The sequence below is a fragment of the Mustela erminea genome, chromosome 1, assembly GCF_009829155.1.
Source record: "Mustela erminea isolate mMusErm1 chromosome 1, mMusErm1.Pri, whole genome shotgun sequence".
Classification (NCBI taxonomy): Eukaryota; Metazoa; Chordata; class Mammalia; order Carnivora; family Mustelidae; genus Mustela; species Mustela erminea.
Genome location: NC_045614.1, coordinates 100,920,357 through 100,937,970, shown reverse-complemented (window position 1 = coordinate 100,937,970; position 17,614 = coordinate 100,920,357). Strand labels below are relative to the sequence as shown.

The 17,614-nt window shown below is 44.9% G+C and overlaps 1 protein-coding gene across 21 annotated transcripts in view; it reads right to left on the bottom strand.

Annotated features, from left to right (window-relative positions):
* Positions 1-17,614, bottom strand: part of KALRN (kalirin RhoGEF kinase) — a 659,050-nt gene that overhangs the window by 197,432 nt on the left and 444,004 nt on the right. For all 21 annotated transcript variants that reach the window (XM_032335453.1, XM_032335509.1, XM_032335462.1 and 18 more), the window contains exon 33: positions 15,206-15,308. In XM_032335453.1, the coding sequence (XP_032191344.1) occupies positions 15,206-15,308 (103 nt within the window). The remainder of the gene's footprint in view (positions 1-15,205; positions 15,309-17,614) is intronic.

Below are 17,614 nucleotides of genomic sequence, written 5' to 3'. Positions count from 1 at the left end.
ACACCCCCCCTAAACCCTTAGTGTTTCTTCTGTACTAATCAATAAATTCTAAAGTCCTTTGAATAGTGTGCAGCATCTGCTGTAATCTGACCCAAGCAAACCTTCTGGAACTTTACAGAACCTTCCAGTCTTATTTTTCACAACCCACCTCACAAACCCAGAACTTCAACCAGGCACATCTACTCTGCACAACCCAAACTCATCCTATAGTTCTTTTTCTCCCTTACTGGCTCTTACTGTTTCATCCATGTAGAATGACCTTCCCCTGCCCCCTCCCCAACACTACCCAGATAAATTCTACCCTCTTTGTAGAGTCTAATGCTGGAACTTCTCCAATCCTCCCAAACTAGGATTTTGATTTTCTTAATTACATTGGTCCCAATTGCTAGATCTCTCTCTTACCCACACTGCCAAACATGTTACCGTATGTTTATTTATTCTTCAGTTATTCCCTTCATAAATATTTACCGAGTCAGTACTTGGCTAGATTTGGTGATGCAGTGGGGATATAAAATAGACATCTCGCTATCCTCGGTCTGGTGGTGGAGGCAATAATATAGCCACACACATGCTTATGGTCATGGTGTCAGGAACTGAGAAATAATAGTCCAGAGTGTCGTGAGAGATGTGACCTGGGGAAAGGACTTAGGCAGTGGGTCAGGACAGACTAAAATCAGAAAGAAGAGAGGGTGAAAGGGGTGGACTTGGGCATGGTAGGAGACAGAAGCTTCCAGGCAGAGAAAACACAGGCCCTGGGCTGGGAAGAACCCTGGTACATTCAAAAAAGGCCATGCAGGCTGCAAGGCAGGACACCAGAGGAAAATGGCCCCCATGAGGCCAGAGAAGTGGGCCAAGCCCAGTTCATGCCATCACATCAGCTGTGTTGAAGATTTTGATATTTATCCTAAGAATGAGGGACACTAGTGAAGGGCTGGAAGCTGCAAAACCATGTGGGCAGCTTGCATTTTAAAAAGATCACACTGGCTACAGAATGAAGAAGAGAGTGGAGGGAGGTAAGAGTGAATATCCAGGGACCAGCTAGGAGGCTTGGTTCACAGGCCACATGTGAGAGGACAGTGGCTTGCCCTGGAGTGGATTATACAGATGCTCAGTAAATGCCAAGGGAGGGTAGTCATCGGTCTTACTGGAGTCGATCACTAGGACTGAGAAAAGCTGAGTTTCACCTTTACAGATCATTCCACTATAAACCCCAGTCATCACAACCTCAGCTCTTGAGAACCCCTTGGGCAGTGGGCCTGTCAGGATAATCAAGTTTTCTGGATAACTAAAGGTAAACACCAACACTTCATCTCCCCAGTTTGACCATTTTTATAAGTATCTTTTCATCTCTGACTTCTTCAACAGAATACATTGAACGTAATTTCCCATTCTGTTAATGGTTACAAATACCAACATGAGTAATAATGATGGTGCAGTGCAGGGTACAAGGGAGTCCTCAGACAGGCCCAGTCATGATGCTCTCTTGGTACCCTCACTAAATAGAACCAGACTGCTGGTGTTTTAATTCGTCCAACAACTTTTGCTTTCAGAGGTTTTCTGCTTCCTTCCTCAATGACAGTAGTTCAGTCTTTGTGGTTATTACTGGGTCTAGACAGAAGTAACTGTCTCCCCTTCTAACTTTCTTATGGGCTAAGTAACTAGAGGGCCGTGAAGGTAAGAATTCCATATAAAATCAGGATTCGAGAGGCTTTACTGTGAGCATACATGTTTAGTTCTGCTATGTGAAGACTTCCTCCCTATGTCTTGGATCTATTTGTTGGACAGCTGAGTTCCAAATCCAATATATTTATCACCTTTTCCCCTAAAAAATTGCATTGCTTTAGTTCTATAACCCATTATATAATGGATGACAATAGACAAATACATTTCAAAAAGTCAAGTGGTTCTTATTCTTTCACTGCAACAACAGAGGACGAAAGTTTAGGGATAGACAGAAACCTGCATTATATATAATGCTTCTATGTCGCTATACTATTCTGAGGAGAAATAAGTTGTGAATTATATTTTAAAATTCTAAATGTAGGAAATGTTTCGTATGTGACATTAAAGAAGCTCTAACTTAAAATATATTGAAATTTTATGTTTATCAAGACGAATAAAGAGAGTAAAAAGAGGAGCCACAGAGTGAGAGCAGATATATTTACAACATGTATAACCAATAATAGACTAATATCTAGAATATTAGTATCTAGAATATGAAGAACTCCTAAAAATGCATACAAGAAACCCCTAGACAACTCAATAGATACATGGGCCCTTGAGCAGGGCATCATAAAAGAAAACCCAAAGGCCCAATAGGGACATGACAAAGTGTTCAGTCTCATTAGTGATTAGTGAAATGCAAATTAAAACCATAAGCAGAAACTATCGCATCCCACTAGACCTGCAAAAATTTTGAAGTCTGACAATAGCAAGTATAGGCCAGGATGCAGAGAAACTGAAAATCTCACATAAACTGGTAGGAGTGGAAATTTGGTACCGGCATTTGGAAAAAAAAGTTTACACCAACTAGTAAAGTTGAAGACATGGATACAGATATACCTTCTTACTTGGCAATCCCTTTTTTTGTTCACCCACAAATTCCACTCCTTGCTTTATACTCTAGAGAAACTCTAGCACATGCGCACAAGGATACATACACAAAATTATTTACAGCAGTATTACTCCAATAGCCCCAAACATCCCATGTAGAGAATGGATAAACTGTGATATAGTCATACAATGGAATACTAAACAACAATGAAAATTAATAATCTATACACATCAGTGTGGCTGAATTCCATAAAAATCAGTATTGAACAAGAGAACACACACACACACAAACATACAGTATAATTCCAGTCATATAAAACTGAAGAAGAGCCATGCTGAAACTACATTGCCTGGGGACACATACAAAGAAGGTAAAAATATAAAGGAAAGCAAGGCCAGTATTATTACGAATGCTAAGAGAATGATTACCTCTGGGGAGAAGAACAGGGTTGTGACCAGGGAGGGGCACATGGGGGCTCCTGGAAAGCCGGCAAGACCTGCCTCCATGACTTGCATGGTTATTTTCTGCATATTTGCTTTATAATTATCCATTCAATTGTCTAGGAGTTTGTAGGCATTTTCAGCATACATATTTTACCTTGTAAAAAAATCTAAAAAGCTTAATGTATACCAGAGGTTTATAATTAGGAGTGTACTCTATGCATAGAGACAAAAGCATAACTAACATTAATCAGACAGACCCACAGGTCATACTTGGGTAAAGGTGAAGGTTAAATGCTGTTTAGGTTTTTAAGTGCATTAATAAAAATAAGTACACTTCAATAAAAATAAAAGAAAATAACAGAGTGGCAATATTATCAGTTAAATAATAATAATAATAAAACATACCGGAGCACTAATGAATAAGGATGATTTTTAGAGTACCTGTTATCAGATTGGAGAAGATAAAAATATCGATGCTACACTAGGTTGCAAGACTGTGGGGAAACCGGCCCTCTTACACCCAACTTCAGGAAGTATGGCTGGGACAACATCCACACAGGGTAATATGACAATGTCTATCAAAATTTAAAAGGGATAGTTGTACATCTAGGAAGTTACCCTGTTAATACACTCATGATTCACAAGTGTGACAAACTATATCTGTACAAAGTTACTAATTATAGCCTTGTTTGTAGTGGCAAAAGATTGGAAACATCCCATATACCCATCAACAGAGAATGAGTTAAATAAATTATGGTAATGGAATGCCATGTAGCCATTAAAAGGAATGAAGCAGTGCTACATGACCTCTGTATGATCACCCAAATTTGTTACATCGAAAAAGTGTAGAACAGTACTTAGTATACACTGCTACCTGTTTAAATATTCTTAAGAAGAATAAATAAATAGGAGCCTTCATGTTTCTAAAGAATCTCTCAGGAAGAATGCCTACGTTTTGAAACACATGCATGTATTCCTACTTTGGAAGTTAATGTCAGGTTAAGAATCTTGAATGCATATGCTTAAGGGAATACAGGCTTAATTAAATTATTATGAGAAAGTATAAGAAGATTTTGGTAAAGAGTCTTATGATTTTTCTGAACAGTTCCCATCAGAGCAAATAGCCCATTTAAAAAAAAAAAGTCAAATTCTCCATCAAAACAAAATAATTCTCTTGATACAGATGTATCCATAGGACTTCTCCTTTATACACTGTCCATGATTAGAATAACTATTTTGGGATCAAAACTGATACAAAGGAAGAGAAACAGAAAGGAAGATGAACTTTAAGGCCAAGCTCCAATCTCACTTTTGGTGTAGAAGCCATCCAATTTGCCAGGCTGAATCTGTTGCACAATGTGGGTATGTTTCTGTTATAAAACCTAGCAGAGTGTGGTCAGTATGTCTCTCATGTGACACCTTCTCTTTGAAATTTCTGGGGTGCCTAGTAAAGCAGCTGGCATAAAGGAAGTGCTAAGTACAACTGTCCCCTTTCATACGTACATGAAATGTGTCCACAGCCACCATATTTGGCATCACATATAAGACACGTGTGGTGTGCAAGGACAGACGTTGTTCTTATATATTCTGAATCTCCAAGGTATCTTGCCCTCAGCAGACACTCAATAAAATTCCACTGAATAAAAGAATGAAGTTATCTGAAATAATTTTCAAATATATTTGAAATAGTTTTCTACTTTACCTCTAATTGCATTCTTCTTGGCTCACAGATCTTTTTCACTTGGTCATGTGTTGGTGGTTGTGCCAACTAGTTTCCTCTTTAAATAACACAACCAACCGAGTGGTTAGGACTTCATGCTCCCGTTAGAAGCACTGTCTTGAGTTTAAATGCTAGAGAACATATCCTAGAAATCTTTCTCTTTGGGGATTTTTCAAAAATTTTTTTCATGAATGCAATGAAGGTTCTTAATATCCCATGTGGAAAAGGTATAAAAATTGTGACTGCTCTTGTTTTGGGGGACTGTGGGTGCAGTGGGGGAGGGGAGGAAAGCCGGACTCTGCATTACAGATTTCAGTTTCCATAATTCAAAGCACCTCCCTTAAACAAACCATTTTCCTCCACTCCTCATCCCTTCACATCCTCTTTTTAAAAATAAGAATTATTTTCTTCTTCTTCTTTTTTTAAGAAAAAAATCCCTCTCCTTCTGATATTCCTATTTTATGAAAGAGAAGAAATTTAGAAGCATTTGGGGGTTATGCTGAGTATTTCCTACTCTTTTCTCTTTGTCTAGAATGTCTGTCCACCTGCCATGAACATAGACTTTCTCTAATCCGGAGTGTAATGACTGCAATCAGAGCCCCAAGACTGTGTGTGTGTGTGTGTGTGTGTGTGTGTGTGTGTGTGAGAGAGAGAGAGAGAGAGAGAGAGAGAAATAAATCTGGGATTTTAATTTGAAATGGTTATGAATCAGGGAATTAAAAATTGTAGGACTACCTTCAGGTGTTCCCAAATGATCTTTTTAAAAGAAATGCTGAGCTCTTTTTAGATAAAAGCTGCAATGGTATCAGTCACAAAGACAAACGTTAGTTCCGGTTGAATTCCAAATGCCTTAAAGTTCAGCATATTCAGGCTCACATCAACAGGAAGGAGGTCAAAGGAGGAAAGCAAGGAGTTTTGTTTTGGTCACTGCCACATCCTGTGTGTCTAGAACACTGCCTGCCATATAGGTGAGCTTACTAAGTGGCTGATGAATTTGTGAGATAAAAAGGTGGCATCCATCAAAACTCTGAGGAAAAGAAAAGATGATACATTTTTCATCTCCTCTGGTGCTCACTAAATCAAGTCTTCACATGTATGTAAGTCAGTGACAGCAAATAGCAAATGAAACTTTTTAAACCCCATTCCCACATCTCAAAGAGGAGCTAGCAGGAGATAGGAGACAGACACAGTGAGAGCTAGAGGCTTTTTTTCTTTCCAGTACATCATCAGGTTGTACTGATATAAGCCCTTGCCACTGATACAGGCTGAGAGCAGTGTTCAGGGGGCACTCACTAAGCATTCCACGGCCAGCATCACTAGGGGCCATGCAGATTAGAGGAATGGCTCTCCTGAGCTTGGAGTCAGTGTGTGTATCTCCCTGCAATTACCAAGTTCAAACAGAGCCAAGGAGAGCATTAAAAAAAGGATAGGAGATGAACATTCTAAACTGGGAAGACTCAACTTGCAGCCCTTACATCTGGGGAGGCTGAACACTGCCCCCCAACCCTGATACACAGCACGGTCAGGGCCACATTGGGGGGAAGAATGGACAACGGAGAGGTAGGGCTGAGGGTCTGCCTGAAATGAGGGAAAGGATACCTTTCACAGGTCTCCTGTGCATAGTTCTGCATCTTCTTCTGGCAGTTTTTTCTCAATAGGAAGGGTGATCAGGGCAGAAATGGGTCACTGGCCCTCAGAAGGCATCTCCTGCTTACCACCCCAGGGACAGGACTGAAGCCAAAGTCCCATCTGCACTGGCTCCTTAGAGAGGGCCACTATGGGGGGCGCTCACACAGGCTTCTCTTGACAAGGCCCTGCTTTTTGGCAGTAAGAATCCCTTACCTCACTCCAGTGCCATAGATCCTGAGACACACATGCGCCCATTCTGTCTACTACACAGCACTGATCGTGGCACACAGGTGGGCGGCAGCTATCAGCCATGTGGAAGCAACACTCAGCTGACAGGCAGCTGAACCCCAAGCAAACATTTCTGATCTAAACTCAAGACCAAGAAACAGGGTAACAGTTACCCATTTCCTACCCAACTGACTTTTCCCAAGAATCCCACGCTGTGGCCACAGAAAACCTACGGCATGCTTTCACGGCTCTGGGTAGCTCCAGCTAAAAGCACAACCACCACTTCAAGGCCCTCTTCCTCAGCTCCACCCATTCTAGGTTCACGGCTGTGGCTCCAAATACGCATTTCCAGCAACATATCTGCTTGACTTTTCTGAAAGAGTTAATTTTCTTACCTGCCGGGAGGGCTCACCACCAGACATCGTACTCTGGTGTCACTGCTAGTCATCCACAACCTCAGCTTGCTAAGAGCAATATTTCTCATAGCCTGTGTCCCTTATCATTAGCTTTATTTATTTTTTAAAAGATTTTATTTATTTATTTGAGAGAGAGAGCAGAGCAAGGGAGAGAGAGAGAGCACACATGTGGTGGGGGAGGGGCGGAAGGAGAGGAAGAAACAGGCTCCCCTGCTTGAGCAGGGAGCCCCATGTGGGGCTCAGTCCCGGGACCCTGAGATCACGACCTGAGGCAAAGGCAGACGCTTAAACTGAGCCATCCAGGCACCCCTACCATTAGCTTTAAAAAGGCATTCACAGACATTTTGTCCTGTACTGAAAGAGCCTTTTAACTGACACAGAAGAACAAAAAGACAAGTGGTATGCCAAGAGGTCTGTGCAGAACACTCCAGTAAATCCTTGCTCTGAGAGCTGTCACTTTTCTCTCTGTGCCCTCGGCCCCCCAACCTGGGCCATCTCCCCTCTCATGCCCCTCCTCCCGACCAGGAGGTGTCCAGCGGGAGGCATACTCACTTGGGTCTTGTTTGCCTTGGACTGTCGCCAGCTAATCCACTTTAACATCTTGGCTTCCTCTCAAATTTGCTTTCTCCTTCAACCACGGTTTTTAAAAACAGAGTTCATTTTATGCCGGGCGGCGGCGGGACTCACTGCTCCCAGGCAGCTGGGAGGCAGGGATCAGCCTTGTCACAATTCAGTGCTCATTGCCAAGCTCCCAGAGCCCAACCAAGAAGTTGCCTTGAGAGGCCTGAAGACTCCTGTCTAGGGCAGGATCCCTCTCCCACCAAGGCCACTCTGTGAGTCACAAGTTCTTGGTATCAAAGAGTCTGTGATAGGACCTGGTACTTAAAGGAAAGAAGTTATCTTTCCCTTTGGAAAGAAGATTATTTTTCCCTGCTCTGCCCCATGCCAGCCCCAGAGGCGCTCGGCTGAGCTCTGGAACCACCGTGCAATTCCCTAGGGTCATCACCGATTGGCCAGGGCCAGGGCAGGGGGTATAGAGGCTGTCAGAGAAGCGGGTAACAATAGTTGTTTTTGCTTACAAGGTTCTGAAAGTTAAATGATCAGGGTCACTACAAAAGCATTATGTTTTAATCCAATTTAACAGGCAGGAGATTAAGCTGGGGTTCAGTCCTAGGTCTGTCATTAACTAACCGGCTTTACGACTCTGAGCGAGTCACTTTGTTTCTTTTAAACATGTCCATGATGGCAGAGGGACAGATGATCTCTAAAATTCCTTTCTTCCCTGAGCGTCTATGTCTCCGAGGTCCAAACTCACCCCTATTCAGATCGGGCCTGTGGCCGCCCCAGCTGCTACCACACACAGATCTGATCTACTGGCAAATCACCTTTTGCAGTTCCCCTATTTCTGTGACAGATCTCTGGGCCCCATTGCTTCTAGAACTGAGGAGATGCCCTGTGGCTGCCGAGCTCTCAGCATCCTCAGGGCACTTCTGGGCTCTTCTCCGTGAAATCTGCCCATGCCCAGCGAGCGACTCATGGGCTGCTGTCACTTATGAAACTTAATTGCTTTTCCAGATGATTGGCAACTTTAAAAGTGGGTCTCTCCAGGCAGCTTTTTAAGCTATGGGCCAGCAATCAAAATAGTAAAATAGCGCCATCATGATTTTGCCTCGTGAGCCCAGGTTGGGTTTCCCAGCAAAGTGTATTTCACACCGGTTGGTCAGGTGCAACAGCTGGAAGCCGTCATTTATTTGAGGAACTTCTCATTTAGAGGAAAATCTGCGACCTCAACTCCTCATATTTTATGGTTTGTTCTGAAAAGCCAGCACATTGCTACTGTGTTGAATGCTGCTTAGGAGAGGACTAAGCAGTGTTTCTGGGGAAGCAGGAGATCCCTTGCTGGGCCTTGTTCACCACTGCCTGTCCGTGCCCCCCAACCCCGCACCAGTCCCCACACCCCCACCACAGGTACTGGACTAAAAACAAAGGCTATTTTCTAACCTAGTCCTTGGCTTGGGTTATTCAGAACGCTGTGGAGAAAACCACCATTTGCACTGAAAATCTGAAAGTGGAGATGGCATTTTTCCCACTTTAGAGTGACTAGTGAGTCTTGAGCACAATCAGGATGCCTCTACCTAGGATGCATATGGTAATTCTGACCCACGACCTGCTGTCGAGATGGGCCATGTCTGAGTCTCAGGACCACTCAGCTGATAAAGTCAAGTTTAGGTTTCTGACGCATACTCTCCCAGACCTGGTAACTGAAGGACAATGATATACTCCTCTCGTTTATTTAGGGGCTAGAAAGTGTTTTGTTACTAGATAGGATGTAACATGAATCTCTCCCTATAAAGAAATATTTTAGGGCCCTCAGGTCCCACTGAGACAAAGGGCAGGGTAGCAGAAGTGCCAGGGATCACCCTATCACATCTTCTTTCACTTCTAGTAGAGAACCTTTAATGGGCTGGATCTCCTGCGGGGTTCCTCTGCTCCAGTGACACAGCTGTCTCAGCTAAAAAGCTGTCCCAGTCATGTTCTGGAGACTCAGCCTCCGGGTGGAGGGGATACCATCCTGATGGTTTTTAAGAATTTGTCAAACAAACAATACTACCTTGTGTGAACTGAAAGCATGTTCATTAGTCCTGACACTGCTGTATCGCCACATTTCCAGATGTCTGGTTATCTCTTCAGAGGCAAAACCCAGTGATCTGTGGGCCCTTAACACTCTAGGAAGCCTGTTGTCCATTTTCTTGCATGGGAGTGGCTGGTGGGAACCCACATGGGGACCCATCACACATCTCCTATGCTCCAGACACTCCTTCCTGCAGAGTCATTGCATGATGGCAGGGGCTGGGCAGAACTTTCTCTGACTACAGCTCTTACACCCAGTGGCTTGCTAAGTGCTCTCAAGGTGCAGGCGTCAGGATTACCAAATTCTGATAAATGAGATGAGGGTCTAGGGAAGCCTATTCTCAGAAGGCTCCCGCAGCTGGGCTGCTCCATCACTTCTTATAGCTATCCTCTGTAGGCATCCTCTGACTCTCCCCTTAGCTGGGCCCTCACTGTTTCTAAGCTGAGCCTTCCCTACCAATCAGCAAAACGACATTTTGGCCAGGACCCACTAAAGCGATTTGACTGTACGGTTTAAAAACTATTAAATTCGATCCTGAAATCTCCAGGCTTCTTTACACAGCTCCCTGTCCCCCTTCAGCACATTGCCAGTATCAGGCCACCTTGTATCTTAGATCACATTAGCTTGTTACAGAAATTCTTCGCTTAAAACACAGTCAGCCCCGGAATAGTCAAGGGATATTTTTTTGCCCTTAGAATTTTTATAGAGAATAGTATCTGCAACTCAATTTCATTTCAACTTCCTCGTCTTCAGCCTGGACGTGTCTAAAAATTCATAGTAATGTTTTGATGGAGAGTATCTCTGCTAGGATGGGTTTGTAGTGTTCAATTCAATAAGCATTTATGGGGCACCCCCAGCATGCCTACCCTAAATGGTAAACAGATGCACAGGGACCAGAAGGGCCGCTTCTGAACTATTAGCTGGAAATTATATGGCAGACATCCATCATGTTAAACAAGATTTTCTCACTGCCGCCACATTACTCAGGCTCACTTCCTTAGAATTCTATAACTCTGTATCTCTTTGAAGTATGGTTACAAAGTCGCATCGCTTCATAATACACAAACAGGCAAAACTTTCTATAGTGCCCAGGGGAGCAGGAGCACAATTTTGGGCAGAGAGAAAGGGTCTTAGAGCCCAATCGAACAAAGCAAGTACACCCCTTTGCTTTCACAGCAATAAGACTTTTGCATGTGACAAGTACAAGGGAGAGCTCAACCATGCAGAACCACTGAGGGTTAAACGAAAGCAACTTGGGAGAAAGTGATTAATGCCAGTTCCTGAAGTGCCCATGCTGGTTTTGTCAGCATTTAATGAAGAACTAGGAATTTAAAAAAAAAATTTTTTTAAAGATTTTATTATTTGACACAGAGAGACACAGTTAGAGAAGGAACACGAGCAGGGGGAGTGGGAGAGGGACGAAGCAGACCTCCAGCCCAGCAGGGAGCCCGGTGCAGAGCTTGATCCCAGGGTCCTGGTATCATGACCCGTGTCGAAGGCCTATGCTAATGGCTGAGCCATCCAGGCAGCCCAGAACTAGGAATTTTAGACAGATTCTTCATCATAGACAGATTCACAAGGCAAGGAAACCACCCCCAGATCCTCTGCTCTAGAGAAAAGGGGCTGGACATTGGTCTTCTTCCCTCAATCTTATCTTTCTAGCAAGAATTGGGATGAAGCCATAAAAGATATGTTTATCTGATAAAGCTGGGAGATGTGGCTGATATGCTGGAATGCCAGGATGGAACTAAACAGGAGAAAATCCAGTCGATACCAAGTATCCCAACACTCAGGTTATTAAAATCAGCTGTGCCACCTGAAAGCAGGCATGGAGAGCTCAAGAGCCAACACCAAATACCACTAGCACACAGGTACCATGGCAGGGACGAAGCTGGGCATAACAGCCCTGGAAAAAGAAGTGGTACTCGTACCAGTTGGATCACTACCTCCAGGCTTAGGAACGGTTCTGGAGGCCCCACTTAATAGATTATTCCACACTGAAGGAAACCCAGAGGAAGGCAGCCAGGATACGGGAGGGCATGCAAATACATTAATACAAGGAAAAGCTGGAGAAACTGAGGACTTCTGGACAGGAGATTAAGAGAGAAGACAAAATAACCATCTTCAAATATTTCTAGCCCAGGGGTTGCCATTGGCCCAAGATGGTACAGCTTGGGGATTACAATGAATACTTGACAATATTTAACTAGTAAAATGAACCATGAGCCAATGCTCACAATAAATATCTAGGTTTTAGACTCTAAGGGCCAGCAGGTGGAAAGAGGAGTGGAGTGGCTCTGTTTATAGACAGCTGAGTTAAGGCTAACTCCCTCAGGGTGTAGTGCAGAGAAGAACCCGCTGACAGCTAGCTAATGAAGGAAGAGAACAGAACTCTACCCAAGAAGTAGATCCTCACAGCTCGTTAAGTAATTGTGTTCTCTTATTCAGAGCGTCTGAACTTTGGTTTTTCCCTCAGCTAATGGTGGGAAATTAACCCTTACTGCATGTTGAACAGGTGCCAAGCAAACGTGTTTGTCTTGCAGACAGGAAAATTAAGGTGCAGTAACTCACACAACAGGACACAGAGGGTAACCGCCAGAGCTGGGTTTGAACCTGGGTGTGCCCAAACTCCTTCCACCCACCACAGCACACGAAATACACACAAAGTGATTGGAGAGGTGCCCTAGGGCCCTGCAGCTCCTCAAGTGGGTCTGCCATGGCTCTTTTATGGTGACATTTTCCCCATCTGCCAGCACAGCAGTGCCACTGTTCTAGTTCCTCTGGATTAGAAGAGGAAGACTGGGGTCTTTTCTAGAAACCTATTGTTAGGATGACCCTGATCCCTGCAAAGGGACTCTTCCCTATTCCCCCACCCCCACCCCACAGCTGCCCCTGTTTGCCCTTCTCTTGAATATGGCTTGGTTTCCCGGAACCAGCCCATTTTTGTTACCCTGCTGATCTTCAGAGTCTGTTCACCTGACCACTTGGAAACCAACAGAGAACAGTCTCCCGGTCTTCCAGTACAGTTAGGGGAAAAGGTAACACTGTGGAGAACATCTCTGAACTTGAAGATACCACTTCCTGGCTTGCCCCGATAAAGGGGAAAATAGGAGAAGGACACATGGCTGCCCTATTATCACTGTTCTGTGTCAGAAAAGTAAGAACATTCTAAATCATAGTGCGTGGTCACAGACAGGCCCTCTACTACTACTTCTAGGTGGATTTTTCAGGTTTTCTTTATAGAACACAGAATCTTCTCATCATCTCCAGACCCCACTGCCCATGTTTCCCAGGGCCTGAGAAGGAAGTTGGGGGCTCCTGTTCCCAACAAACCAGATTCTCCAGCTGACTAAAGCTTTCTGCTTGGAGGTAAGGAAACTGCTAGGGTTCTTGAGCATATTTAAAAATACAACGTCTGTATATATCTGGCTGCTTTCAGACCAGCTGTTTTAGCTGCTTCCTGATTTCTGGAACTTCCTGAGATCAGGGACTGTGTTCCCTCTGTTCATTCATCCCACAAGGCTTTCCTGAGCCTCTGTGTGTGCTGCAGGCCAGGGACAGCAGTGAAGCAGACAGACGACCCTGCCCTCATCAAGTCTTAATGGCCTGGCTAGAGAGACACACATCGAACAAGAATTACACAAATAAGGATTCACATTCAACAAATAGCCCACATCTCTCTACGGTACCCAGCACAGAGCTTGGCACGTGGTGGGTGCTTTTTCAAGAATAATGTGACTCCTGTTTTTGTGGAATGTGGAGAAAGACTGACCGGCTGAGTTCATCTTAGCGTTGGGAGCACAATGCATTGACCTTTGGAGTGAGAGAAAAGCATGACAGTGAAGCAGAATGATCTGGGTTCTAGTTCCTGCTTTTCCACGAACTAGCATTTTTCCTGGGTGGGTCATTCAGTTTCTGGGACTAAGTTTCCTTATTTGTAGAATAATATGTAAGTAATCAGGATTCATCACAAATCGTGACATGCCTGCCATCGGAAGTGTTCTCATCTAGCCTCACTTACCTTGCCAGAAGACAAGGAATGGCTGGAGCCCAAGACAGGACACATGGCTTCAGCACAGAGGTCTCTAAGTCAGGGCTGTGGGAAGATGCAGTAGCAGTAGGAAGGGCCAGAACCCCTAGACCATGAGACTAAGAGGCTCTCTCTGAACATGGGAAACATTGTATTTTGCTTCCCACCCACTGACTGTTTAAAAAGAAACACTCATTCATAGGATATTCTAGGTTACATTTTTAAACACAGATCAGAGGAGAAAGGAAAGTTCAGGAATAGTTTTCTTTGTATGTTTTTACAAGTAGAAAAAAACAATTTTCCATCCACTCTGATAGTCAAAAATGGCTTAGAAACTTGAAGGCAGGACATCAGACAGAATTACCTCCGAATTACCTTGAATGTTCTTGAATACTAGTCTAGAGTGACTTAGCACCGTGATCTTGGAAGGTCTGGGGCTCAGTCTTTTATTTATTTTTTATTACCCCAGTAAGGAAAAAAAATTAGGAAAAATCCTAATGAATGCAGATCATCCTTAAAAAAAAAAAAAAAAAAAAAAAAAAAAAACCCATAACGTTGAAAACAAAAAAACAAAGCAAGGACACAGCCTATTGCCTGAGGCTGAAGGACTAAACCAATACACTAGGTCTTGAAAGACTAGGGCCAAATCCATCTTTGGAAATCCATCCCTTCATTCACAAAATCACTAACATGTAGCAAAAGATCATCTCATACTCAATGACCCTGGGGTAAGCAAATGAAAGTAGGGTCGGAGACTAAAATCTTCCCATCCCTGCTGCAAATTTAGACAGCTGAATTCTTTCCCTGACTTGAACAAATACACTGGTTTTCTTTGCTACCTTCTCTTTTCTTGTACTCTCCTTCAGAGCTCCTACTTTCTGTTTACTTGCTCCAAAATATGAGAGACCAAGTGACCAGGCTTTCTGGCAAAGACTACTACATCCCTCCAAGCTGCTTCCCACAACACTTCTTGGTCCTCTGCCCCTCAGGAACTGAGCCCCAACACTCTGGCCAGAGGAAAGCATAGTTTCCACTGGAACCCCTTCAGAGAGGAGGCTCCTATCAACCAGCATCTCTGTGGCCATTTGCCATCACATTGGCCTTGGTCTAACTTCAGATAAGCTGGTTCAGTTATTATAAATATGAGCCAGTCACAGCCACTAAGGTCTCAGGAAACTATCCCAGCCTCAGGGGTCATGAGGTCCAGCCTCCCAGGAGGCAGAGCTGTCCAAGGAGCCCAGGCAGGGCATCTCCAGAGGACAGGAGACCCAGACCTTCTCACCCTTCCCCCTTGCCACACCCTCGTCACTTCTGCTAACTCCCGTGACGGGGGAGTTCTGGCTGATCACCTGGTCTTCTCTCCCCTCAGACAACATCTCCACACTGTGACATACCTCCTCCAGCCCTGCTCTTCCCACTCTGGCTGGCACAGAGAGACAACTGCTCCTGAGGTTGGCCTCCATAGTGGGAGAAGTTCCTCTGGGGGTAATTCTCCAGGGGTGGTTAAGCCAACAAGAAGTCTTAGGGGAAGGAAGCTAGGGACACTGTCCTACCTTGTCACTGTCCACTGTATTCTGAGAGGTCCTAGAGGCGATGGAGATGGTATCTGGCTGGCTGCTTCCATCCCCTTGGCTGTCAACATCCTCCACTCCGTCCCTGCAGGAAGAAGAGAAAAAAAACAGGGGTGGGGGTGGGGGGAAACCACTGTGGGTTTAGAGCACACAAGGATTTCCAGCTGGGCTGGCAGAGCAGAGCCTCGGCACTTTCTAGCAGGGATTTACCTAAAATTATCCCACTAAAGGGAGCAGGCCTCTGTGATTTTCAAAGATGTCGCCTCTTGTACTTAAAAAGGTCACAGTCCCTATGCTGATAGCTGAGCATGAAATGGCCCCTCCATGACTCCTCTGGCCCATGGAACAGAGAAGGTGATGATGTATTTATTTTTTTTACTGGGAATCGGTCTAAAACATGCAGTTGGAAGAGGTCCATTCCGCTTAAAACTGAGGCTTTGACTCAGCTGACTGGGTGATGGCCCACAATCCAGAGTTCAAGGTATTTAAATAGTTTTTCTGCATGCTGAAGGAGGATGGGGGCTAGTTTATAGCTGGCCTATAAAGAAAACAGAACTTTTTTTTCGTTTTGACTTGTGTTTCTCCTGATGAAGAAAATGACACGAGATATTGCTTCCAGGGGTGATAATCTTTGGGAAGTTGCTGATGTTGGAGGCTCAACTCCTGGGTATGGAGGAAGAGATTACTTCCTTCATTTGGTGGGTCTTGTGGGTCTTGTGCTGTTTGTGATGACTTCTTATCAACACAGAAGGCCAAGGCACCATCGCGAAGACCCCAGCTTGCACAGCAGCTTCCTCAGTCAGCTGTGTTCCTGAGCACCTGGTGAGATAAGCTCCGAGTGCGCTCCTGGCACGCAGAGCCCCTCCTGGGCCACTGGACCAATGTCTCACTCACACAGCCCTTCGATTCTCCAGCATGAGAATTAGGTCTCAATCCCACACTGAATCCATAGCCAGGGCCGAGGGCGATTAGGTGCCTGGGAACTGGTGAAGGCTGAACGGTCCGTGTTGGGAAAAACTGAAGGAGAGATGGGCCAGGACTTGGATAAATGAGCACGAAGAGGGCCGGCTCTTCCCACGGAAGCTTATGAAAGTCCCACTTCTGATGCTGCTTTGATAGAGGTCATGGCGTTAGGAACGGGCTGCCTGAGGGTGACACTGCATGGGCAAAAGGCCCCATATAACAAGTTGCCTCCCAGAGTCTCAACAATCACATCTGGTGTATCTGGACATGTGTGTGCAGGTGAGCATGCATGTGACCCATGTGTATATACACAGTAGCTCCTAGCCACAAAAGGGTCTCCTCCTACCTAGACGGCTTTGAGGTCAACGGCCTTCTCACCATCACTTGCAGGGCTGGGAAAGGCCAACTTATTTTAATAATATAAGCCACACATTCGTAGGAAGGAAGAGCTGCAGTAAAACGAAATTATGTGATGCATTTCAAAACCAAGAATAAAGGCCTCTTAGATCATGTGCTGTTTTAGATATCTGGGCTGCAGCTCCCCACCATTTGCCTATAGTTGAGCATTGGCTGTATGTGGTACTTCCCACCCTTCTGGCCCAGTGTGGGCCCTTCTGGTCCACTGCAGATAAAGCCAGCTCTGGGGGCGTTGGGGAGCCCATCCAGGAGTGGGGGTGGCGTTCTCCAAGCCAATTCACTCCTCTGCACACTCTGTCCCCACCTCCTGGGAGCCGAGCTAATGAAAAGACAGGCAGCCTGGACTGTTTTCCGCAGACTCTGCCCAGGGTTTCACTCTCTTATTTCAGGACAGTGACAGAGAAATGGTGGGAGGCATTTTCAAGAGAAGTCCATCTCACGATCTACAGATGTTCAGAAAGGGGCTGCTTCCCAGACTTGAGCCAGCCTCACCTAAATGTCCATCCTCTCCTGCGTGCTCCTGGACATTGAGTTCCTAGACCATTTCCTCTCTATCTTCTTTATTGAAGCAGGGGCTTCCTGAAGAAGAGCGGGGCCCTAGAGCTAAACTAAGTCTGGCCCTCCCCTGGACTCTGGCCATGGGTAATTGAAATGAAAATACCCCCTCCTCCAATGCAGCCCTGATTTGTCCTTCCAGCACTGAGCGGTGACCTTTTCCTGGCCATGCAGGTCTTAGGGCTTCCAGCCCGTGGAGGTGTTTCTCCCTACCTCAGTCACACCCTTCTTCGGGCTATCAACTCCCTTTGTACTAATGCTGCTACTCCGCAGGTCCTCAGGTCCATGCATCCTGGCTGGCACCAGAAGGTCAACTAGGGATTTAGTCCATTCAGGAATAGGAAAGGCAAGGAAAGGCAAGCCTGTTACTGCCAATGACCATCACCCCCAGAACTCTGTTTTCTTTATTTTCTTTTTTTTTTTTCCCAGTATTGACATGATGTTTTTATATACTCT